Source organism: Mastigoproctus giganteus, chromosome 3 (assembly GCF_048544385.1).
Source record: "Mastigoproctus giganteus isolate SK-2022 chromosome 3, ASM4854438v1, whole genome shotgun sequence".
Lineage (NCBI taxonomy): Eukaryota > Metazoa > Arthropoda > Arachnida > Uropygi > Thelyphonidae > Mastigoproctus > Mastigoproctus giganteus.
This window is the reverse complement of record NC_143577.1, coordinates 10,643,690-10,668,917: the sequence shown is the minus strand read 5'-3', so window position 1 is coordinate 10,668,917 and position 25,228 is coordinate 10,643,690. Positions and strand designations below refer to the sequence as shown.

General features: G+C 38.1%; 1 protein-coding gene across 1 annotated transcript in view; it reads right to left on the bottom strand.

The window, feature by feature from the left end:
- Window positions 1-25,228, bottom strand: part of LOC150087705 (uncharacterized) — a 198,929-nt gene that overhangs the window by 125,684 nt on the left and 48,017 nt on the right. Inside the window, exon 3 of the mRNA XM_090369854.1 lies at window positions 20,606-20,701. Within this exon, the coding sequence (XP_090225980.1) occupies window positions 20,606-20,701 (96 nt within the window). The remainder of the gene's footprint in view (window positions 1-20,605; window positions 20,702-25,228) is intronic.

The following is a 25,228-nucleotide window of genomic DNA, read 5'->3' as shown; positions in this document are numbered from 1 at the left end:
GGGAAAGTCTTGCCTGACCAATTTGATTGGATACTATGATGCAGTCACAATAGAACTGGATGCAGGGAATAACTTTGATATTGTATATTTGGATCTTAGAAAGGCTTTTGATACAGTTGCACATGGAAGACTGCTGCACAAATTGGAGCAGTGTGGCATTGGAGGCAAATTGCTGCAATAGATAAAGGGATCGTTGAGGGGGAGAAGACAGAGAGTGGTAATCAATGACACTGCTCATCGTGGACTAATGTTATTAGTGGAGTCTCACAGGGTTCAGTGTTGGGTCCATTATTGTTTTCTGTATTTATAAATGATATTGATGATGGTATATCAACCTTAATGTCCAAGTTTGCAGACGATACAAAGGTTGGCAGGGTTGTTAAGGACACTACTGATGCAATGCTCCTGCAACAGGATCTGGAAAGGTTGAGCAGATGGGCTGAGAGGTGGCAAATGAAGTTTAACATTGACAAATGTAAAGTACTACATATGGGAAACAGCAACCCCAGAGCAACGTATCAACTCTGTGGTACTACACTGACAGTGGTAGAGAATGAGAAGGACCTGGGTGTAATTGTGCAGGAAGATATTAAGTTCTCTGAGCAGTGCAGATGAACTGCAAGAGTAGCTCATGGTGTCTTGTCTTGAGTAGGGTAAATTTTTCTAACAGGGATAAGGTGGTGATTATTCCCTTGTATAAGGCAATGGTCAGGCCACACCTTGAGTACTGTATACAGGTCTGGAGGCCTCATTTCAAGAAGGATGTAGAGCTGCTGGAACGAGTACAGAGAAGGGCAACAAGATTAGTGAATGGAACAAAAGGGTGCTCTTACAAAGAAAGGCTTAAGTTTTGCAAATGACAGTGTCTGGAGACTAGGCACCTGCGAGGTGATCTGATAGTGGTGTATAAAGCCTTGAATGGTTTAAGCATGCTCAATGCTGATGGGATTCTTCCTCTAGCTCAGAAAAATCACCTGAGAGGGCATAAATTCAAATTGAGGAAAGACAGATGTAGGATAGACGTGCGGAAATTTGCCTTTAGCCAGCGGGTGGTTGGTTGGTGGAACAGACTTCCATCCCTTGTGGTGGAGGTTGACAGCCAAAATAAGTTTAAGGCTCAGCTGGACAGGTATTTTGAACAAACAGAGGGGTGAAGTGGAAGTGGTTTTTTTTTTTTTTTTTTTTTTGGCTGATGCTGCATAAGCTTGCTTTCTTGCATCATATGCCTCTACTAATGCTAATGCTAATAACTAAATAACTAAACATTCCCGCAAAAATGAATTAAGATTTATCACCATATGTTTGCCATGGTGTAGTTTCTACATGTGGATGTACCACCACACAGATTTTGTCATGCACTTTGTTCATGGTTTGTTTCCTTCTCATACAAGAAGGCGAGGGCGCTGACTCTCTTTAAAAATTACAGCTGTGAGTTGCAGGCTCCGAAAAACAATAAGTGTTTGCCTTTTTATTTACATAGTTGTTATTTTATATTGTACTTAATACGTAGTCTTATAGTTATAGTTACGCTGGTTATTTTTATTTTAATTTAGATAAACAGTTTTTGTAGATATATGTAATACATACGTAAAACCGTTATTTCGTTCGAATCTTGCAGCCATTGTTTTTGTATATAGTGGTAGGGAATTCAAATTTTTAATTAAGGTAGTTAGGTAGCTCTAACGTATAATTTAGAGTAATACGCTTCACTGTTTCTATTAGATAGCGTAGTATTGACATTTAATTAATTTAATTTATTGATTTTATTAATTTAAAGTATCATGCCCCAAACTAGAGCAGCAAAGCAACGGGCACAAAGTGGCAGGAGTGCTGTGACTCGGGGGAAGAACTGAGAGGGGCGATTCTCGAATGCATCACAGCCTAAAAAAACGTGCAACTTGTGAAATGTTTGCCGAACTCTCTGGAACGGAACATGACATTGCCATGGGGGATGTCTTTGTGTGTGTGTGTGTGTGCAATGTAAGGAGTGTAAGGAAATCAGGCGACAAATCACCGTTGTTATGGGCCTATATGAGAGTTTGAAGGACACGGTGGATGCCCTCGAAAGATCTAAATTGAGGGGCCCATCAGGCTCTCAGCTGTCCACATCAATGGGAGAGCTTGCACTTGGTCATCACACAACACAGCGGCAACCCCCAAGGCAGAATGCGCTGGTCACACAGGAACTAGTAGTTGTTGGCGACTCTATTGTCAGGGAAACGGGGAACATGCTTTGTAAAAAGGATAGGTGCAACAGGACCAGGGTATGTCTGCCAGGGGCAAAGGTTGATGACGTTGTAGAGCGGATATCATCTTTTAAGTTCACAAAAGGTGATATAGTTGTAAACGTTGGCACTAATGATATTAGGAGTAGGAGACCGGCAGAATTACTTAACAAGTACAGGTCACTGTTGAACAAAAGCCGAGAATTAGGATTGAATTTGAAAGTGTCTGCAATTCTGCCCAGACACGATAGAAGGGAGTATATGATGAGAGCCTTGTCGATCAATTCGGCCCTGGAAAGAATGTACAAGGCTCAAGGGGTAGAATTTTTTTCAGCTTGGACTGTACTTGTTAACAGGAGAGACTGTTTCTATAGAGATGGGATACACTTAAATAGAAAGGGTGCAAGAATATTTGCTGATGCTATCGAGGCAGTGTTAGGTGGGTCGGAAAACTGATAGCTTGGGGGGATACAAGGACTAATAGTTTAACAGTAGCCATAGGCAGAGGTGAAGGTGATTCTTGCACAACTTCTATTAGAATAAGTAGCGACCTGGAGCGTGGGGTGTTAGGGGTTTCAGGGACGGATGGCAGTCATCCTGAAATAGGTGGGTATATGTGATGTGTTAGGGTAACTAAGAATAGGAGTAGGAGCAAGTATGCTTGCACGTAATGCTCCTAAAAACCAAATAACAAACAACAACAAACAAGCTTGCACGTATACCAATGCTAGAAGTATAGTAAATAAATTTGATGAATTTGAAGTGTTGGTCAAGACATCAAAGGCGGATATTGTTGGGATAGCAGAGACGTGGTGTCACACAGATATAAGGAATGCTGAACTGGAATTTGGGGAGTACAATGTGTACAGAGAGGATAGACAGGATAGAAAGGGAGGTGGTGTTATGCTGTTAATTAAGAAAAACATTACATCAAAAGAAGTGCATCCAGCTGATATAGATGAACAGTGCACTGTTGAGTCAGTTTGGTGTAACATAAGCACTGCGAAAGCAAAAATAAGAGTAGGAGTGTGTTATAGGCCTAATGACTCGAATGAGTACAATGAACAATTGTACAGAGAAATAGAGTGGGCTAGTAAATTGGAATGTCTTATAATGGGGGATTTTAACTTCCAAGATATTGACTGGAACTTGTGGGTTGGTCACTCACACACTAGTCAGACTTTTGTGGCTTTATTGGATGATTGTTTTCTGCAGCAGCATGTTCGAGAGGCAACCAGAGAAAGTAATACTCTTGATCTGGTTATCAGCAGTGATCATTCGTGTATTAAGAATTTGCAGATAAAGGAACCACTAGGTGGCAGTGATCACAGTGTACTGATGTGGGATTTACTTAAAGATTTAATTACCATCAGGGGTAAAGGAAAGGGTTTTTGCTTCCGTAAAGGTGAGTACAGTGCTCTCCGACAGTTTTTAAAATCTGTACAGTGGGATCAACTGACGATGTGAACAACAGTAAATTCTAAGTGGGAAGCGTTCAAGGAATTAATCGTGGAAGCTACTAAAAGTTTCATACCTATTAAGAAATATTGTTCAAGGTTTAGGCCTAAATGGTTATCTAATGAACTAATGAGACTCGTAATAGAGAAGAAAAATGCACGGGATGCATATAAATTATCAAGCGACTCAGAAGCCTACGGCAGATATAAGCTACTCTGTAATCAGGTGACAAAGGAGGTTAGGCAGGCGAAGGCAGATTACAACAAATCCTTGGCAAAAGATGCTAAGAAAAACAGCAAGGATCTCTTTACTTATATAAACTCTAAAAGGAAGGGGATGAATCTGATTGGTCCACCACTTGACATCGATAGTTCGACTGCTGATGATCCTGCTCAGATAGCAAACAAACTGAATGAGTATTTTGCATCTACATTCACACATGAGGAATTATTAAGGTTTAAAAATGGCAGAAGGTTATCAAATTGTAGCAGGATACTTAATGATTTTGGAATAACTGAAAGCAAAGTGGAGGAGAAATTGTTGAAGTTAAACATAAGAAAAGCACCTGGGGTGGATGGGATCTATCCAGTTATATTAAAGGAGGCGGCAAAGCAACTAAGCAAACCCTTAGCCATAATTATGAGAGCGTCTTTGGACTCAGGGGAGGTTCCCACGGACTGGAGATGTGCAAATGTATCCCCAATTCACAAAGGGGGATCGAAGGGTGACACGAGTAATTACAGACCAGTTAGTTTAACTTCTGTTCCGGGTAAAATAATGGAGTCACTGGTTAAAGATGCATTGCAGGATCATCTAGACAAGACTGCAGCAATAATTCAGACACTGCATGGGTTTGTTAAGGGAAAGTCTTGTTTGACAAATTTGATAGGATATTATGATGTGGTTTCAAAGGAACTGGATGCAAAAAATAATTTTGATATCATATATTTGGATTTCAGGAAAGCTTTTGACACTGTTGCGCATGGAAGACTATTGTACAAATTGGAGCAGAATGGTATTAAGGGTAAGTTGCTACAATGGATAAAAGGATGGTTAAGTGGGAGAAGACACAGGGCGGTAATCAATGGGTGCTGCTCTTCGTGGACTAATGTTATTAGTGGAGTCCCAAAGGGTTTGGTGTTAGGTCCACTGTTGTTCTGTATATTTATCAATGATATTGATGAAGGTATATCAGGCTTAATGTCGAAGTTTGCAGATGATACAAAGGTTGGCAGGGTTGTTAATGACACTAATGGCAGTGTGCTACTGCAACAGGATCTAGATAATTTGGGCAGATGGGCTAAGAAGTGGCAACTGAAGTTTAGCCTTGACAAATGCAAAGTACTGCATATGGGTAGAAGTAACCCCAGAGAAACGTACCAACTGTGTGGTACTACACTTAAGGTGGTAGAAAATGAAAAACACCTGGGAGTAATTGTGCAGTCAGATATGAAGTTTTCTGAGCAATGCAGACAGGCTGCCAGGGCAGGTCATGGGGTTTTGTCAATGATATATAGGAAGTTTGCTAGCAGGGAAAAGGAGGTAATTATCCCTCTGTATAAGGCAATGGTCAGGCCACGCCTTGAGTACTGCGTACAGGTCTGGAGGCCTCATTTTAGGAAGGATGTAGATTTACTTGAGCGTGTACAGAGAAGGGCAACAAGATTGGTGAGGAGAATGAAGGGATCCTCTTACCAAGAGAGGCTTAAGTTCTGCAAATTGCAGTGGCTGGAGACTAGGCACCTGTGCGGTGATCTGATTGAGGTATATAAGGCCTTGGATGGGTTGAGCACGCTGAATTCTGATGGGATCCTTCCACTTGTTCAGATTACGAACCTAAGGTGGCATAAATTCAAATTAAGAAAAGACAGATGTAGAATAGATGTGCGGAAATTTGCCTTAGCCAGCGGGTGGTTAATTGCTGGAACAAACTTCCATCTGTTGTTGTGGAAGTTGATAGGTTGAATAAATTTAAGGAGGAACTGGACAAGCATTTGGAGGCAATGGTGTGATTTTTTTTTTTTTTTTTTTGGCTGATGCTGCATAAGCTCATACACTTGCTTTCTTGAATCACATGCCACTACTACTACTACTACAAACATTCACGGTTATACCAGATGTAATATCCTGTGCTGGATTTTTCTCCAGTATGATCTTACAGATTCAGAGCAGTATTTCTACATTCTGTTAGTAATAGTTTTCCATTTGGCATTGTTCTGTAATAACAATCATAATCATATTTTTAAAATAAATCCTAAATTTTTAATTATTCTGAGTATTTTCTTTAACTCCATTTGGTGCCTATGACAATGACCACATTTGTTACACTCTAATAATGCTATTCACATTCACATGGATGCAACCATGGTAATGATAAAAGTAGTAGCGGTAGTAGATATGCTGCCAGTTCAGCTCATGGGGTTTTGTCAATGATATACAGAAACTTTGCTAGCAGGGATCAGAAGGTGATTATCCTTCTGTATAAGTCCATGGTCAGGCTGCATCATCTTTATTACCGTATACAGGTCTGGAGGCTTCACTTTAGGAAGGATGTAGATCTGCTGGAACAGGTGCAGAGAATTGCAACAAGATTGGTGAAGGGCGCTCTTATATAGAAAGGTTTCCGTTTTGCAAATTGCAGTGTCTCGAGACCAGGCACCAGCAGGGAGATCCAATTGAGGTGTTTAAAGCCTTGAATGCATCGCGTAAGCTGAATGTTAACGGTATTCTTTCACTTGCAGAGACTACACACATGAGGTTGCATAAATTTCAGTTGAGGAAGGATAGATGTGCAGAAGTTTTTATGCAGCCAGCAGGTGGTTGATTGTTGGAACAAGCTTCTGTTTGTTGTTAAGGAAGTGGATGGGTTGAATAAACTCAAAGGAGAAGTAAACAAAATTCTTGGAGGGTATCGATGGAAAAAATGGAATACAGGGTGGTCAAAATAAGGTGTGGGGGGGGGGGTAAATGAATATGGTTCACTTTCATATTTTAGTTAATTTTTTTTTTGACTGCATTTTGCTATTGGTAATCTCAAATTAACATATTACCCAAGAAATGGCAAACTAAAGGTAATTTAAAAAAAACTTAGAAGTAATTAAATAGCCTAATATGAAGTTTTCAGATAGGCTTCTAGGACAGCATATAAGATTTAGTTTATACCAATTTGGAAATTTTGCCAGTAATAGTAATAGTGGTATGTGATGCAAGAAAGCGAGTGTATGAGCTTATGTAGCATCAGCCAAAAAAAAAAAAATTCACAACCATTGTGTGAATGGTTGTGTGAATTTTTCGGCACATTTCCACACATCTATTCTACAGCTGTCTTTTCTCAATTTTATCACTCATTATAATCCAGTAGGCATATGTTTGCAGGAAACCAACTTGACTTCCAAAGTGTCTCGTCTCCCTCTATTAAAAATTATAATCTCTTCAGAAGAGACAGTGATAAAACAAATACAGCTGTGGAAGTGTTGCCATTTTAGTGAAACATACATTTCCATCGAAATACATATCACTACGTACTCACTTAGAGGCCGTTGCAGTCTGTGTTATTAGTGGCATATGATGCAAGAAAGCAAGCTTATACAGCATCAGCCAAAAAAAAAAAAAAAAAACCCACTTCCATTTCACCCCTCCGTTCATCCGAAATACCTGTCCAGTTCTTCCTTCAACTCATTTAAGCTATCAACTTCCACAACAACAAATAGAAGTTTGTTCTAGCAACTAACACTCCCTGGCTAAAGGAAAATTTCTGCCCATCTATTTTCCAACTGTCTTTTCTGAGTTTGAATTTATGCCTCTTCAAGTAAATCAAAAAAAGCAAGCATAATTTGAGCAAGAGGAAGAATCCCATCAGCTCTGAGCTTGCACAATCCATTCAAATCCTTATACACCTCAATCAGATCACCTCGCAGGTGCCTAGTCTCCAGATGCTGCAGTTTGAAAAACTTAAGCCTTTCTTCGTAACTTTTTTCCACTCACCAATCTTGTTGCCCTTCCCTGTACTTGTTCCAGCAGCTCTACATCCTTCCTAAAATGAGGCCTCCAGACCTGTATGCATTTCTCAACGTGTGGCCTGACCATTGCCTTATACAAAGGGATAATCACCTCCTTATCCCTGCTAGCAAAGTTCCTGGTATGTCATTGACAAGACCCCATAAGCTGCTCTGGCACCTGTCTTCTGGAAACCTTCATATCTGACTGCACAATTATCCCCAGGTATTTTTCATTCTGTATTATCATGAGTGTAGTACTATACAGTTTGCATGTTACTTTGGGGTTACTGCTATCTATGTGCCATACTTTGCATTTGTCAATGTTAAACTTTAGTTGCCACCTCTCAAACCATCTGCCCAAATTTTCCAGATCCTGTTGCAGCAGCGTACCATCGTACAGTCATTAATAACCCTGCACAACCTTTGTGTCATCTGCAAGCTTGGACATTGAGCCTGTTATACCTTCATCAGTATCATTTGATAAATATAGAAAACAAAACTGGCCACGAACCTTGAGGGATTCCACCAATAACGTTAGTCCACAATGATCAGGGCCCATTAATTATGACTCTGTCTTCTCCTACTCAACCATCCTTTTATCCACTGCAGCAACTTTCCCTCAATGCCATACTGCTCCAATTTGTACAGCAGCCTTTTATATGCAACAACAGCAAAGGCTTTCCTAAAATACAAGCATATGATATCAAAATTATTCTTTGCATTCAGTTCCTTTGTGACCACATCACAGTATGAAATCGAATTTTTTAGACAAGACTTCCCATTAACAAACCCATGCTGTGTCTGAACTATAACTACAGTCTTGTCTAGATGATCCTGCATCGCTTCCTTAACCAGTGACTCCATTGTTTTCCCTAGAACAGAAGTTAGACTGACAGGTCTGTAATTACCTGCATCACGCTTTGTTCCCCTTTATGAATTGGGGACACATTTCACATCTCCAGTCCATGGGGACCACCCCCTGAGTCCAAGGAAGCTCTCATAATTATGGGTAAGGGTTTGCTTACTTCCTTTGCTGCCTCCTTTAATATGACTGGATAGAGACCGTCCACCTCAGGTAACTTTCTTATATTTAACTTCAACAATTTCTCCTCCACTGTCCTCTCAGTTAGGGGCGCCTCCGTAGCCAGGTGGGTAGGAGCAGCAGTGCATAGCACATGCTTCTTGATTAGACCGGAGTTCGAGCCTGTGCCCACCAAATACGGAGGATGCGGAAAGGTCAGGGAATGACCACCGCATATCCCCGGAGCAATATGGCCTTAGTTGCTAATACTCCTAAAAACCAAATAACAAACAAACAAACCTCTCAGCTATTAGAAAATTACTTAGCTCTCTGTTAGTTTGATAAACTTCTGGTCGCCACTTCTGTACAAAACTCCTCATGTGTGAATGTAGAGGGAAAATACTCATTCAGATTGTCAGCTAGCTGTACATGATCAAAGATTTTTTCATAATCTGCCTTCGCCATATCTCTTTTGTGAATAATCTACTTTGTAGATTAGTCACGCAGTTCCAAATCTCCTTTGTGAGTTGATTACAGACTAGATTATATCTACTACTGGCTTTTATGTCGCCTGATAATTATTATATGCATCCCATGCATTTTTCGTGTCTGTCACGAGTCTCATTAGTTCATCTGACAACCATTTTGGCCTAAACCTTGAACAGCATTTCTTGGTTGTTGAAAAGCCTAGTTACTTCCAAGATTAATTCCTTGAATGCTTCCCATTTATAATTTGCTGTTGGTAATGCATCACAGTTGGTCCCACTGTATAGAATATAAAAACTGTCTAAGACCACCATAGGCTTCTTTCTGAAAGCAAAAACCCTTTCTTTTCACATGATGGTTGTTATATATTTAAGTAAATGCCACATCAGTACACTGTGATCACTGACACCTAGCAAAAACCCTTGCACAAATGAATACTGTCTCTAAAAATAGATTCCTCCTACCTACAAGTGCAGGCCACACTAATAAAAATTTTCCCACTGAGCCTTTGCAGAGTCCCTCAGGTCTTAAGTTAATCCACAAGGCTTTCATTTAACTGCAGATTCTTAACACTTGAATAATCACTGCTCATAATCAGATCAAGAGTATTACTCCCTTTGGTTGCCTCTCAAACATGCTGCTGTAGGAAACCATCATCGAATAAATTCACAAAATTTTTGCTATTCTTAGAGTGACCATCCCACAAGTTCCAGTCAATATCTGGGAAGTTAAAATCCCCTATTATAAGACATTCTGATTTACTGGCCCACTCTATTTCTCTGTACAGTTTTTCTTTGTACTGATCAGAGTCATTAAGCCTCTAACACACTCCTACTCTCATTTTTGCTTTGCCTGCAGCTATTGTTATTCTGTTAATCTGTGTATACCCTAAAGCTAGCAGTTTTCTGACCCACCTAACACTACTCGATAGCATCAGCAAATATTCTTGCATCCTTTCTATTTAAGTGTATCCTATCCCTGTAGAAGACTATCCTAGTCTCTCCTGTTAACAAGCCCAAACCATTCTGAGAAAAATTCTATCCCATGAGCCTTGCACAATCTCTTCAGGGCTGAATTGATTGATAAGGCTCTCATCATATAGTTAGGTCTGAACGCGTATGTCTGCAATTCTGACCAGACACAACAGGAAGGATTACATGCCGAAAGCCTTGTGGATTAACTTAAGACCTGAGGGACTCTGCAAAGGCTCAGTGGGAAAATTTTTATTAGTGTGGCCTGCACTTGTAGGTAGGAGGAATCTATTTTTAGAGACAGTATTCATTTGTGCAAGGGTTTTTGCCAGTATTATTGAGAATACCTTAAGTGTTCAGGGAAACTGCTAGTTAGGGGAAAAAAAGATAATATATACACATGTTTATCTGATGATATGGATAAAAGTAATACTTACACACATCTTTAGAATTATTGTTTGTTACAACACAGCTGATATTGGCAAGATTTTGAGGGTGGCAATGTTTAAAATGAGCGGGAAGATAAAGCTAAGGAAACAAACCTAAATAACTTTAAAGGGTGAGTCAGGATAGTAAACTATAGAAGAATACTTAGTAATGCTGACATAGTAGAGCTAACAGAAATCTGATGATAGCTGGAAATTGGGAATGATGAGTTCCACTATGGTGAGTATAATGGATTTGGGAAGGATACAGAACATAAAAGAGGTGTGGGGTTGCATTTTTTATCAAATGCAACCTGAGAGTGAAGAGCGTTAGCTAAATTATGCCTATCAGAATAGAATCTGTTTGGTGTGATTTAGCTGGAAGCACAGGTATAATATCACTGGAACTAATCTACACACCAGAAAAAGTATGACAAGAATCTCTACATGCAGATTAGCATTAGCAAGGGCACATGATGCAAGAAAGCAAGCTTATATAGCATCAGCCAAAAAAAAAAAAAAAAAAAAAAAATGGAATGGATAAGCAAATGTGAATGTCTTACTATGTATGATTTCAATCATCCCCAAATCGATTGGAATAAGTGGGAGGAAAACTCAACACGGGGAACAAAATTTTTAAATAAACAAGCTGATTATTATTTGATTTGAGTTTTATGGCACATGAGAAACTAAGGGCATGACGTACCAAGTCAAGATTATTATTTGTACCAGCATATTAGAGAGAGTCTTGTCTTCATCATTACTCACAAATCAGATGACATCACAGGGTATAATGTAGAAGAATCATTGGCAGGTAGTAATGACACAGTTATTACTTGGAAGATGAAAAAAGATGACTGCACTAGTTAAAGGTAATGGTAAGGGTTTAATTTCAGAAAAGGGCACTATGGCAGTTTCAGGCACTGTGTGGCATCTATTAATTGGACAGATTACAAAGGGAGGGTGAATATATTAGAATCAAGGAATACCTTTAAAGCAATAATCATGGAGGCCATGAATGCATAAATACCATTAAGAAAATATATCATGAGAAGGATGCTGGGATGGATGCAAACGGAACTGGCAAGTCTAATAGAGCAGAAAAAGATAGTACAGATAAGTTAGAGCAAGCTATAAAACTTACAACAGCTCCAAGTTTACCTGTAATAGTACCACGGGTAAGCTTAAGGAGGTCAAGGCTGAGTATAAGAAAGCACTGGCTAAGAGGGCAAAGAATGGGAGACAAGAAGTTTTTTTATGTATGTGAAAAGAAAGATTTGTAAAATAATAAGAGGAGTTGACCTCAATATAGTACACTTCTGTATGTATATTGAGGTAAACTCCTCTTATTATTTTGCAAATATTAATATCAACGTAGAACATATTGAGTATTACAGCTCTGAGTCATACTATCTAAGTGAATAGAAAGAAGAAAAAACAAATCAGAATGGACCCTTGTGTACTGGGTGTGAGAAAGTCTTAGATAACCCAGCTGATGTTGTGGATGAATTGAACAGGTACTTTGAATAGGTCTTTACTGACAAAAGACCCTTCATGCTGAGCACAGACTCTGCAAGTGAGACTGAGACATATGAAATTAGTAATTTTGTAATTACAGATGACTGTTTATTAGAAAAACTTTTGAGCCTAAAGCAAGTGAGGCTTCTGGAGTTGATGGAATATACCCAGCAATTCTGGCAGAGGTGCCAGAGAGTGTATTGAATCATTCAGGTTAATTATGAGGCATTATTAGACTCAGGAGAGATTCCTTTGGATGGGAGAAATGTCAATGTATCAGAATATATAAATGAAGTTCTGAGCAATGATTAAGAGTGCAATCCAGGGACATTTAGATATAAATGGCATTCTGAAGAACATACAACATGGCTTTGTTAAGGGAAAATAATGCTTAAATAACTTGCTAAGCTATTTTGACATAGTTACTCATGAGATGGATGCAGGGAACAATTTCAACATAGCTTATTTGGATTTAGCAAGGCATTCGACTCAGTACCTCATGGGAGTTTACTGTATACACTGAAATATTTTGGGATTACCAGAAAGATTATAAGATGGATTACATGGTGGCTGCAATCCATAATGGATATTCTTCACATCAGTGTAATGCCAGAAGTGTGGTTCCCAAAGACTGGTTTTTGGACCATTGTCATTTCTCATTTTCATAAATGACACCAATGAAGGGATAAGGAGCATGAAGTCAAAATTTCTAGCCAACATAAAGGTTGGGAGAGTGATTAATGATAAGTGGGAGCAGCACTCCTTCAGGATGACTTGAACAGGCTTCAAGTTGGTCAGAAAAGTGGCAACTACAAGGTGTGGCAATAAAGTTCCTGGACTAGTGTGTTGCGGTCATGGTTACAAGTTCAAAAATAAACCGAAGTAGTTTGTTTGTTTGTTATTTGGTTTTTAGGAGCATTAGCAACTAAGGCCATATTGCTCTGGGATATGCGATGGTCATTCCCTGATCTTTCCACATCCTCCATATTTGGTGGTGACGGGCTCGAACCCCGGTCTAAATCAAGAAGCGTGTGCTATGCACTGCTGCTCCTTCCCACCTGGCTACGGAGGCACCTACCGAAGTGGTATGCTGTAGTTCAAAACTTCCTCCAACAGATGGTGGTACACATTGTTGAGCAGACTAACAGGTTGCAAGTAATAACCAGTTTCGTTAGTAGCATTAATGCTCTGTGTCATTCATGATTTTGCAATGGAACAATGAATGAATATCAAATTTTGCTTTACACTGAGTAAAGCTGTAAAACAGAAATGTGTGAAATGTTAAAAACTGTTTATGGTAATAAAATGTTAACTTTTACTAGTGTGTAGTGTGTGTGAGTGGTATAATCAGATCAAAGATGGATGTGAGAACGTTCATAATGACCCAAGAAGTGGGTGTCTCTCAGCCTCCTGAAATGAGAGTTGCAAAAGTTTGGGAAGCTGTGGCAAGAGATCATTGTTTGACACTCAGAATGATGGCTGATGGGTTGGATATGAATAAGGAAGGTTTGCACAAAATTTGTGCCACACAGCCTCAACATTGACTTAACAAGTGTGGCACAGCCTCACTTGTCAAGTCAATCCTAATTTCCTTGATTGTGTTGGATATTTCAGTCAAAGAAATTAGGAATGTCTTGACAAGTCTGGATGAAGTCTTCACATGATGGCATTCTTTGTTGCTTCTGCTCATCAACAACTCAGAGAATATGCATCACAGAATTCAATGAACTTCAAAATTATCACCAAGGCTCAAAAAAGTTTTGTTCACAGAAGTTCAGGGTCAAGACGATGCTGATCACATTTTTAAACAAATGGGGTGTGATTCACAAGGAATTTGTACCTGAAGGGGAGACAGTTGATGCTGCATTCTAAGTGCAGGTGCTTCAAAGACTCCAAGTGCGTTTCCCAAGTGAAGCTACAATTTCAAGAGAGACAGTTGATTTTTGTTGCACGACAATGCCCCCTTTCCACACTTGTGAAGACATTTCTGACAAAACAAATCATTGTGCAGATCAACCACCCACCCTACTCTCCCAATCTAGCACCAGTGGACTTCTTCCTCTTTCCCAAGGCGAAAGAGGAAGAAGAAAAGGAAAGAGACTTTTGTAAAATGTAACTGCCAAACTGAACATTAGTTCAGTTCAGCAGTTACATTTTTCATTACATTAGCATTAGCAAAGGCACATTATGCAAGAAAAAAAACGTTGAATCTATTTAAGCTATCAACTTCTACAACAACAGATGGAAGTTTGTTCAGGCAATCAACCACCCGCTGGCTAAAACGCATCTATCCTACAACTGTCTTTCCTCAATTTGAATTTATGCCCTCTCAGGCAATTATTCTGAGCAAGAGGAAGAATCCCATCAACATTGAGTATGCTCAAACCATCCAAATCTTTATACACCTCAATCAGATCACCTCGCAGGTGCCTAGTCTCTATGCACTGTAATTTGCAAAACTTAAGCCTTTCTTTGTAATAGCAACCCTTTGTTCCATTCACTAATCTTGTTACCCTTCTCTGTACTCATTCCAGCTCTGTGGATGCCTTCAATGACTCTTTTCAGAAACTTTTAGAACAGTGTAATAAGTGCATTCAATCAGGTAATAAAAATAAAACCATTTTTCAGCTGCCTCATTTTGTCTTCTTCTTATCGCACCAGTCCTGCAACTTTATTGTTACACCTCATGTTTTATTACAGCAAAATGTAAAGCCTTACACTTGGGGAATAACAACCCCCAAAATAACTTTTATACTTGGTGGAGATGAATTATAAATAATTGAAGAAGAATAGGTTCTGGGAGTTACAGGCAGATATGGAGTTTTCTGAGCAGTGTAAACAGGCAGCCAGGAAAGCCCATGGTGTCCTATTGATATTTCATACAATATCCTGCAGAGATAGGGAGGTAACAATTCCACTGTATAAGACAATCATAAGACTCCATTTGGAATACTATATCCAAATATGGAGATCTCATCTGTAAAAATGATACTGAGCTTTTTGAAAGGGTCCAAAGATGGGCAACTCATATGGTTAGATTGGCAAAAGAACACCCATATAAGGAAAGAGGTGCCTCAGTAGCCAGGTGGGCAGGAGCAGCAGTGTGTAGCACACGCTTCTTGATCAGACCGGGGTTCGAGCCCATGACCACCAAATACGGAGAATGCGGAAAGGTCAGGGAATGACCGCCGCATATCCCCGGAACAATATGGCCTTAGTTGCTAATGCTCCTAAAAACCAAATAACAAACAAACAGAGTTTGGTAACTTTTTTTTTTTGGTAGTTGTTGGCGCATCGGCTTCTGTGGCCATAATGCACCTCCCAAGGTTTTTGCAGTACTTTGATCCAAGCCCGAGGCGGGATTCAAACCCACGACCTTTGGGTTGCCAGGCAGGCACTTTACCCACCTGGCTAGCCCAGTCGGCGTTTGGTAACTAGGCACCTTAGACAGGACCTGAGTGAAGTTCATAAGGGACAGGACCTGAAAGGTTCATAAGGCTCTGAGATGAGTTGGTAAAGTAAATGAAGGAAGAATTTTCACTTAATTCTAGAACATTAGTTCTCGAATTTTGTTATAAAAAATTCTAGAACTAATGGCCATAAACAGGGGAAGAGGTTTAGACTAGATTGTAGGAAGTTTTCTTTTAGCCAGCCAATGAATCGTAGGCATGAATTTTCATTTCTTCACCCTCCATTTATCGATCTATGATGAAGCCATTCGGTCTGCATGGGCAAGCAAAATACTAATCTATAAAAATTTACTTCAAAAGTGAAAGATCTAGCAGGAAGTTGAATAGCATATAACAATAATGAAACTACAAATTCTGCCCCCCCCACATGCAAAATTCTTGAACAGATTCTCCACAGATGTTTTTTAATGGTCTACTACAGTAGCAGATCTGAAGGAGGTAGACGATTTTCTGCAGAGAAAATAGTAAAGTAAAAGCTTTGTTATCCAGCATTCAGTTAACCAAAAAGCTCTAGTAACTGACATGTTTATTTTTTTTGAACAGATCAGTTACAGGAGTTTATCCTTACAGACAAATTCGAAAAAATGCAACTCATCATGGTCCATATCCCTTTTATAGCAAAAAAAAATTAGTGACACGATATTTTTATTTCCTTTTTCTGTAGAACTTACTTATTATATATTATAATGAAGATGTATATATTATAAAGAAGGGGCATTCAAGTATTACATGATCAGCTATTTAAATACCACATATCAAATTAAAATTCAAAACTAAAATAATTACTTACTGCTTGGTGGTAACTGATATATAAAAGAAAGTTCTCTGTTATGGGATATTTGAAAAGTTCATGGCCTGGGTATGAAGGGTTTATTTGAGGATTCCGGTAAGATATTACTTTTAATCCCCTTTGGAATCAAAACACTTTTGCCACTGATGCTGCAATGTATTAATTCCTGCCGCAAAGAAAGTTTTCCCTTGGGCCTCCAAGAATGCATCCACTGTAGCAATGATATTACTGTAGACGGGAAAATGGATGGCAGCTAGGTATTTTTTCAAATTAGGAACTAGGTGAAAGTCTGAAGGTGCTAGATCTGGTGAATATGGGAGATGGTTCAAAATTTCAAAGTTGCACTCATGCAGTGCAGCCATGGCAATGACAGACTTCAAGTGTGTTGTCCTGGTGGAACAAACCTCCTTTTTCTGAGGTTTCTACAGCATTTTTCTTTGATGTTTTCGTGCAAATGACTCAAGATCTGCATAATATGCCCCTGTCACCATTTGACCTTCCTGAAGGTAATCCATTAGCAACACTTCATCAGCATCCCAAAAACTGATGCTATCACCTTGCCAGCAGAAGGAATCAACTTGGCTTTCTTTGGAGGGGAGAAGACCAGTGTTTCCACCATTTGGACCACTCCTTTGGCTGAAAGTGATGGCCCATCTCATCTATGGTCACAAACCCTGCAAGGAAATCTGTTGAATCTGCTTGAAAATGAAAATGTTCACTTGACTTGATAACTCTTGTGCATTTTTGATTTGCTGTCAACAACTTTGGAACCCATCATGCTAACACCTTTTTCAGAATGATAACCTCTGTTATTATGTGGTACACATGTTCAGATGAGATGCCCAAGACACTGGCGATGTACTGAACTGTCACTTGTTGATCACTCATCACCAGATCAATGCACACTGTCCACAACTTCTGGAGTGATGGACATTGCAGGTCTTTCACAGTGTGGGTCATCTTCCAGGCACTCCCTTCCTTGTTTAAATTCTGCTGCCCACTCCTTAACCACGGAATAGAAAGAGGCATCCTCCTCCAATTTTGAAACCATATCCTCATGAATTGCCTTTGTCATTAGTTCCTTTATTCCCAAATATTGGATAACTGCAGGGCAACTGCGTTTGTTCATCTTCCATCATTCACACAACTACAGGACCTGTAATTAAAAAAAAAATATGTTACTGAAACTGCATGAAACTTGGTTGGTTACTATTTGAAGTGTTATACATTAAGTACAGAAAATTTTAACACTGTGCCACTATTCTTTCATACTCAGACCACGAACTATTCAAATGCCTTCTGTATGATCTGGTCATTCAAGCTTGTTTGTGAGAAATGAATACTACAGTTATTTGCATTTCTGCATCATGGTCTACATCTACATGTATCAGCAATATTTAAGAGAAAATGCGTAAATGTTTAGTTTGAATAGATGTTACAATCCTCTTTACATTTTGTTCTATACTTATATTATGTTGGTTGCATATCCAAAATCTTAGTTTTACTATTGTTATTCACCGATTATTCCTAGATTGAAAAGATGCTCAGATAACCATAAAACCCTAAATATGAATGGCTAATAACAAAGCTTTTGCTGCAATTGGAAGCCTAATAGTCCCAGAAGAATTCAATTCTACTGCCAAAGTGACCTAAGTATGTTACATTCTCACTGTGTATAACAGATTTGGTACTGATATTTTAAAAACATCTTAAGCTAAACTTTAAAACTGAAAAATATATCAATTAAATAAGTATTTATTAACTCTAATAATATAACAGCTGAAAATTTATGAATGAAAATTTTCAAATATCAACAGTGTGCAGATATTGGAAATAGCAAGCTTTTACATTCATTTGCTAATTTTTTTTAGATAACTTATAAGTGGTCTGATTTTAAAAATTTCTAAGCTGAAATTGACAAATTCCCAAACTGAGAAGGCTACATAAAGTATTTTTACTTGTAGAATTTGATTTTAAGACTTATGCAGTCAAACTTATTCACTTTTAATTCCTTTATAAAATAAGCAGCAGCAGCATGCTTTCTAGAGTTCAATATTTATATACCTTTCTATATAAATATTGAGCTCTAGAAAAAGATAATTCAAATGAAAGTTGCAAAAGTTAAGTGAAAGCTGTATTTCACAAGCAAGGACTTTATGCATATCAATCTTCAATGTAGTCCCCATTACATTTAATACACTTCCTCCAACATGGCACTGTCTGGATTTCTGTGATTGATGCTGAAACAATTGGTGCACCATTATATTCAAAACTTAGTGTGGCTAAGTTTAATGAATATGGAGGATGGAACAATACCTCAAACTTCATCTCCCATATATGATTCACTGTAGAATGAGAAATGTGAGGAAGAGCAAGTGTTATCATGCATAAACCTGAGGATAGCAAGCTGATGTTTATTTTGAATTGCTGGTTTTAATTGGTTCAGAAGTACATCATAGTATTTGTCATTGTTTCTCCTCTCTCCAAATAATGTTCAAGAATCATTCCTTTATGATACCAGAATACAGCAAATAACACTTTCCCAGTTGATGCTTGGATATAGACACTTTCTCAATCAGTGAGCCTGCATGATGCCACTATGGACTTGTACATTTGCTTTCTGGTGCATAATAGTGCACTAGAAAGTGCACCCAGGATTCATCTCCAGTCACTTATATTCTAAGATGGTTTCCTCCTTCATGCTCAAACTGTCCAAGAAGGAGGAAACCATCTTAGAATAATGAACTCCATTTCCTTCAGTGGAGTTCATTATTCCTTGATGTATCCCTTAAATCCATTGAGGAATAACAAAAAGAATCCATCGAGCACATACTTTTTTGAAAGTGTAGCTCCTTGCAGTGAATCAACAGTAATCTTGCATACTGTGGTAGTTTCTTCAATGTTAATGCAACAGTTTCCTTGTCATATTACTATTCAAGCACAGTATATTAGTGTATTTAAAAATTGGATTACTGATTGCATCTCTACCATGGTATGTGACTGCAAGAGTACTGCCACTTGAAAATGACTTTTTCCAAATAACACCAGAAGATGGTGCCACGTGAGTAGTCAGTGTTACCAACAGGCTTCTATCAATAAAATTACATAAGATTATCATCAACTTTGCATAATATGCATTTTATGTTGGTTTTGCAGTTTTCATTTGAATGCCCTTTGTATATCATACTTTTACAACTTAGGAACTAGAGAATTTCTGAATTCCCATATTAATTTTTTTGTTTACATTATTTATTGAAGACAGGTGAACAAAAAAATTGGTTCAAACACTTGTACAGAGTTGGTAAAATGTGTTTAATGACTAAAAAGATTAAAAGACTAGTGTTTATTTTAATAGTGCAAAGAAAGAAATCATATAACATTATAATAAAAAATATAATTTTTAAAGAAAAATGCTGAACTTTCCTCAGTCATCAAAAACATTAAAGCATCTAAAAACTAATAATTTATAAAACTTTTCAGAGCAACTGTATTTATAAATATATATATATATATTAATCTTTCATTTTTAATGTAAAATTTATATTAACCACCCAGGCAGTCTCTGAAGAACAACAATAAAACAATCCAATGTTTAAACACAATTATTAAATAAAACTTTTTAAAATTCAGTTTTAAAAAGTTTCTATAAAAAAAATGCTCGATTTGCTGATGTTCTATACAAAAATGCCCGATTTACTGAATTTTTATATCTATATTAATAATATTAACAATTCAATAATTTTTTAAACAACTGATTTTTGGAAGCACTTCATCCCATTTTGTAAACCAGATTTTTATGTGTCTCGGGCACTGCATTTGATTGTTTTATTTATTTATTTTTTTAATTAAAAAATAAGTCTATTTTCAAAGTTGTTCTGTTCATTAATTTAAAAAAAAACTGTTCTATTTATTAATTTATAAATAGAATAATTTTGGTTCCATTTATAAATTAGACATTGTCAAGTTTAATATCATAATTAAATGTATGTTTTCCAATAGGCCAATGATCACATCCAAAACAAAAATGGTGTTGTTAGTAGCATATCTTGCCAGGCAACTAATAATTTTATTAATAAGAGCATTAAAATAAACACTGCTCTGTGTTAATTGAAACCAGGCCGTTTGGGTGGTTAAGCTCAAGAATGAAGGCCGATAAAGTAATTATATATGCATGCACAAGAAAATTTTCACACAAAAGTTTTAAACAAAGAGAAAAGCAAAGTAACCCTTAAAAATGTGTCACCTGTGGTGGAGCAGTTGTGGAAGCAGCAGCAGCAGTAACAGCACTAGCAGATACATTGGAAGGATAGTGCACAGTACCATAATAGGTAGGATAGGCCTAAAGATGTATCAAACATACAGCAAGGCAGGTTTGTTTAGAAAACAATTATTATAAAACCTCTCACTCCCAAAAAAAAAAACTAAATAAAGCACTACTTTTATGTATACCCTTCTACTAAAAAAAAGTACCAAATAGGCTAAGCTTCAAGCAAAACAATTCTATACCTATAACAATACATACATGAATACTCACACTCACAGATACACACAACAGCAGCAGGATGGGTAGAGAGAGAGAGGTGAAAATAGTGATAACTTTTTAAAATACTTATAGCTTTTATAATACAAATGTGAGCATTTTTAAGCTCAAGACAATGAAATTTAAGAGGCATACTGATTAGGCATGCACTAAAAATGTTTGCATCTTTAAAAGCAAATCAAGAAAGGAAAAGTCACAATTTATTCAACATATTTTACTTATACAATAAAGACTAACTGATTAAATGTGTAAAAAATAATATTTAAATTCATCATAAATGTATGTCATTCTGACAAAATATTTAATATGTCATTTACATTATTTGCTATATTATTACATTTGAGTGCCCTAAGCACATTCATCTAGTAAATTTCTGTAGTCAGAGACTTTCAGTCCTAAACTCTTTTAGTACTATATTATTAAAGTATTAAAAAATAATACAAGCAAGTAATTCTTATAGAGAACAGCCTTAAATCAGTTAGTAGTCAAGTAAAATCATATACCAGATATTGGCAACTGTAAAGCTTTTTTCCACTCTACTCAATAGACAAACTATGACAAATATGACCTTTGAAAACACTAAATTACTCCTGAATGAGCAGAATGGTATTTGAGTGAAAGCAAGAAATACATATTCGAAAATGTATGTAGTGTGTCACATTTCAGGTACATTCAATTCTTTTTTTTTTAATTGAATTTAATTTTTCTTTGAAATTAAATGAATTTCTATTTTCATGTGATTAAGAGAAGCAAAAAAGTAACTAATGTATTAGTATTAGTAGTAGCTGTTTGTTTGGGAATTTTTTAGGTGCATTGGCATCTATGGCCATAGTGCGCCATTAGTAGTAGCAAATGATGCAAGAAAGCAAGCTCGTACATCATCAGCCAAAAAAACTTCTCATTTTACCTATCTATTCCCTGCAGTAGTTTGTCTAGTCATTCCTTGAATTTAATAAAGTAGTAAAGCTATCCACTTCCACAACAACATATGTAAGTTCTTTCCAACATTCAACCACCAGCTGGCTAAAGGCAAACATCCACACATCTATTCTGTAACTATCCTTCCTCAATTTGAATTTATACACCACTGTACGTAGTCTGTCAAGAGAAAGAATCCTATCAGCACTAAGTTTGCTCAATTCATTCAAAGCCTTAAACACCTCAATAAAATCACTTTGCAGGTTCTACTCTCCAGATGATACAATTTTCAGAAATGAAGCCTTTTTTGGTAAATGCACCTCTTTCCCTCACCCCGGGGGCTCACAACCGGCGAGCCCCCGGGGGCTCACATCTGGTGAATATGGGCTTGGCAAACCCAGGGTCCTGAGCTGGATATCATCATTCTTCTCTTTCTTGGTGATTCCTTTATACTTCTCTCTCTCTCTCTCTCTCTCTCTCTCTCTCTCTCTCTCTCTCTCTCTCTCAGGGGGTAACTTGGGGGGAATTTTTTTTTTTTTTTTCTTTTTGGCTGGTGCAGCATAAGCCTCAGGCTTCCTTGTACCATATGGCTAATAATAATAATAATAATAATAATAATATTGCTGCCACTCTCTTGTACCCACTCCAGCAGCTCTACATCCTTCCTAAAATAACGCCACCAGATCTTGAGTACTGTATGCAGTACTCATGATGTGGCCTGACCATTGCATTATATAATGGGATAATCACCTCCTTATCCCAGCTAGCAAAATTCCTGTATATCATTCACAAAACTCCATGAGCTATCCTGGCAGCCTGTCTGCATTGCTCAGACAACTTCATATTTGACTACACAATTACTCTATGGTGTTTTTCGTTTTCCAGTACCCTGAGTGTGGTATCACACAATTGGTATGTTACTCTGGAATCACTGTTACCCCATCTGCGTAATTTTTCTAGATCCTGTTGCAGTAGCATACCATCATTACTGTCACTATCTACCCTGCCAATCTTTTTGTATCATCTACAAACTTGGGCATTAAGCCTGATATGCCTTCATCAATATCATTAATAAATATAGAATATTAACAATGGGCCTAGCACTGAACCCTGGGAGAACTCGCTTAATGGACATTGCTCTCAGTCTACAAAGAGCAATGTCCATTGATAACTACTCTCTGAATGCCACACTGCTCCCATTTGTACTGTACAACAGTCTTTTATGTGCAACAGTATCAAAAGCTTTTCTGAAATCCATGTACAGTATATGATATCAAAATTATTTTTTGGATCCAGTTCCTTTGTCGCTGCATCATAGTATCCAACCAAATTGGTCAGACAAAATTTCTTATTAACAAACCCATGCCACGTGTGAAGTGTTACTGCAGTTTTGTCCGGATGGTCCTGCATTACTTCTTTAACCAGTGACTTCATTATTTTCCCTGGAATAGAATTTAAGCCAACAGGTCTGTAATTACTCATGTCACCCTTTGAACCCCTTTATACTTGGGATACATTTGCACATCTCTAGTCCAAGGGGACCCCCCCCTGAATCCAAAAGTGCTCTCATAATTATGGCTAAGGGTTTGTTTACCTCATTTGCTGCCTCTTTTAATATAACTGGATGGATCCTATCCATCCCAAGTGCCATTCTTATGTTTAACTTCAACAATTAAGTAGGAGACCGGCGGAATTACTTAACAAGTACAGGTCACTGTTGAAAAAAAGCCGTGAGTTAGGGTTGAATTTGAAAGTGTCTGCAATTCTGCCCCAACACGATAGGAGGGAGTATATGATGAGAGCCCTGTCGATCAATTCGGCCCTGGAAAGATTGTGCAAGGCTCAAGGGGTAGAATTTTTTTCAGCCTGGTCTGTACTTGTTAACAGGAGAGACTGCTTCTACAGGGATGGGATACACTTAAATAGAAAGGATGCAAGGATGTTTGCTGATGCTATCGAGGCAGTGTTAGGTGGGTCGGAAAACTGCTAGATTGGGAGGACACAAGGACTAATAGATTAACAGTAGCCACTGGCAGAGGTGAAAGTGATTCTTGCACTGCTTCTATTGGAATGAGCAGCGGCTTGGAAAATAAGATGCAGGATATTTCAGAGACTGCTGGGAGTCATTGGGGTAAAAGTAAACACATGGGTTGTGTTAGGTTAGCTAAGAAAAAGAACAGGTGCATGTATACTTGTGTGTACACCAATGCTAGGAGATTGGTAAATAAATTTGATGAATTTGAGGTATTGCTCAAAGCATCAAAGGCAGATATTGTTGGGATATCAGAGACGTGGTTTCACACAGATATAAGTAATGCAGAACTGGAATTTGGGGAGTACAACGTCTACAGAAAGGATAGAGAGGATAGGAAGGGAGGAGGGGTTATATGATATGACTTGATTGGATACTATGATGCAGTCACAAAAGAACTGGATGCAGGGAATAACTTTGATATTATATACTTGGATCTTAGAAAGGCTTTTGATACTGTTGCACATGGAAGACTGCTACACAAATTGGAGCAGTGTGACATTGGAGGCAAATTGCTGCTATGGATAAAGGGGTGGTTGAGGGGGAGAAGACAGAGAGTGGTAATCAATGGACACTGCTCATCGTGGACTGATGTTATTAGTGGAGTCCCTCAGGGCTCAGTGTTGGGTCCATTATTGTTTTCTGTATTTATAAATGATATTGATGATGGTATATCGGGCTTAATGTCCAAGTTTGCAGACGATACAAAGGTTGGCAGGGTTGTCAAGGACACTACTGACACTATGCTGCTGTAACAGGATCTGGAAAGGTTGAGCAGATGGGCTGAGAGGTGGCAAATGAAGTTTAACATTGACAAATGTAAAGTACTACACATGGGAAACAGCAACCCCAGAGCAACGTATCAACTCTGCGGTACTACACTGACAGTGGTAGAGAATGAAAGGGACTTGGGGGTGGTTGTGCAGGCAGATATGAAGTTCTCTGAGCAGTGCAGACGGGCTTCAAGAGTAGCTCATGGTGTCTTATCAATGATATACAGGAATTTTCTAGCAGGGATAGAGAGGTGATTATTCCCTTGTATAAGGCAATGGTCAGGCCACACCTTGAGTACTGTATACAGGTCTGGAGGCCTCATTTTAAGAAAGATGTAGAGCTGCTGGAACGAGTACAGAGAAAGGCAACAAGGTTAGTGAACGGAACGAAGGGGTGCTGTTACAAAGAAAGGCTTAAGTTTTGCAAATTATAGTGTCTGGATTCTAGGTACCGGCGAGGTGATCTGATGGAGGTGTACAAAGCCTTGAATGGTTTGAGCATGCTCAATGCTGATGGGATACTGCCTCTTGCTCACAATAATCACCTGAGAGGGCATAAATTCAAATTGAGCAAAGACAGATGTAGGATAGATGTGCAGAAAT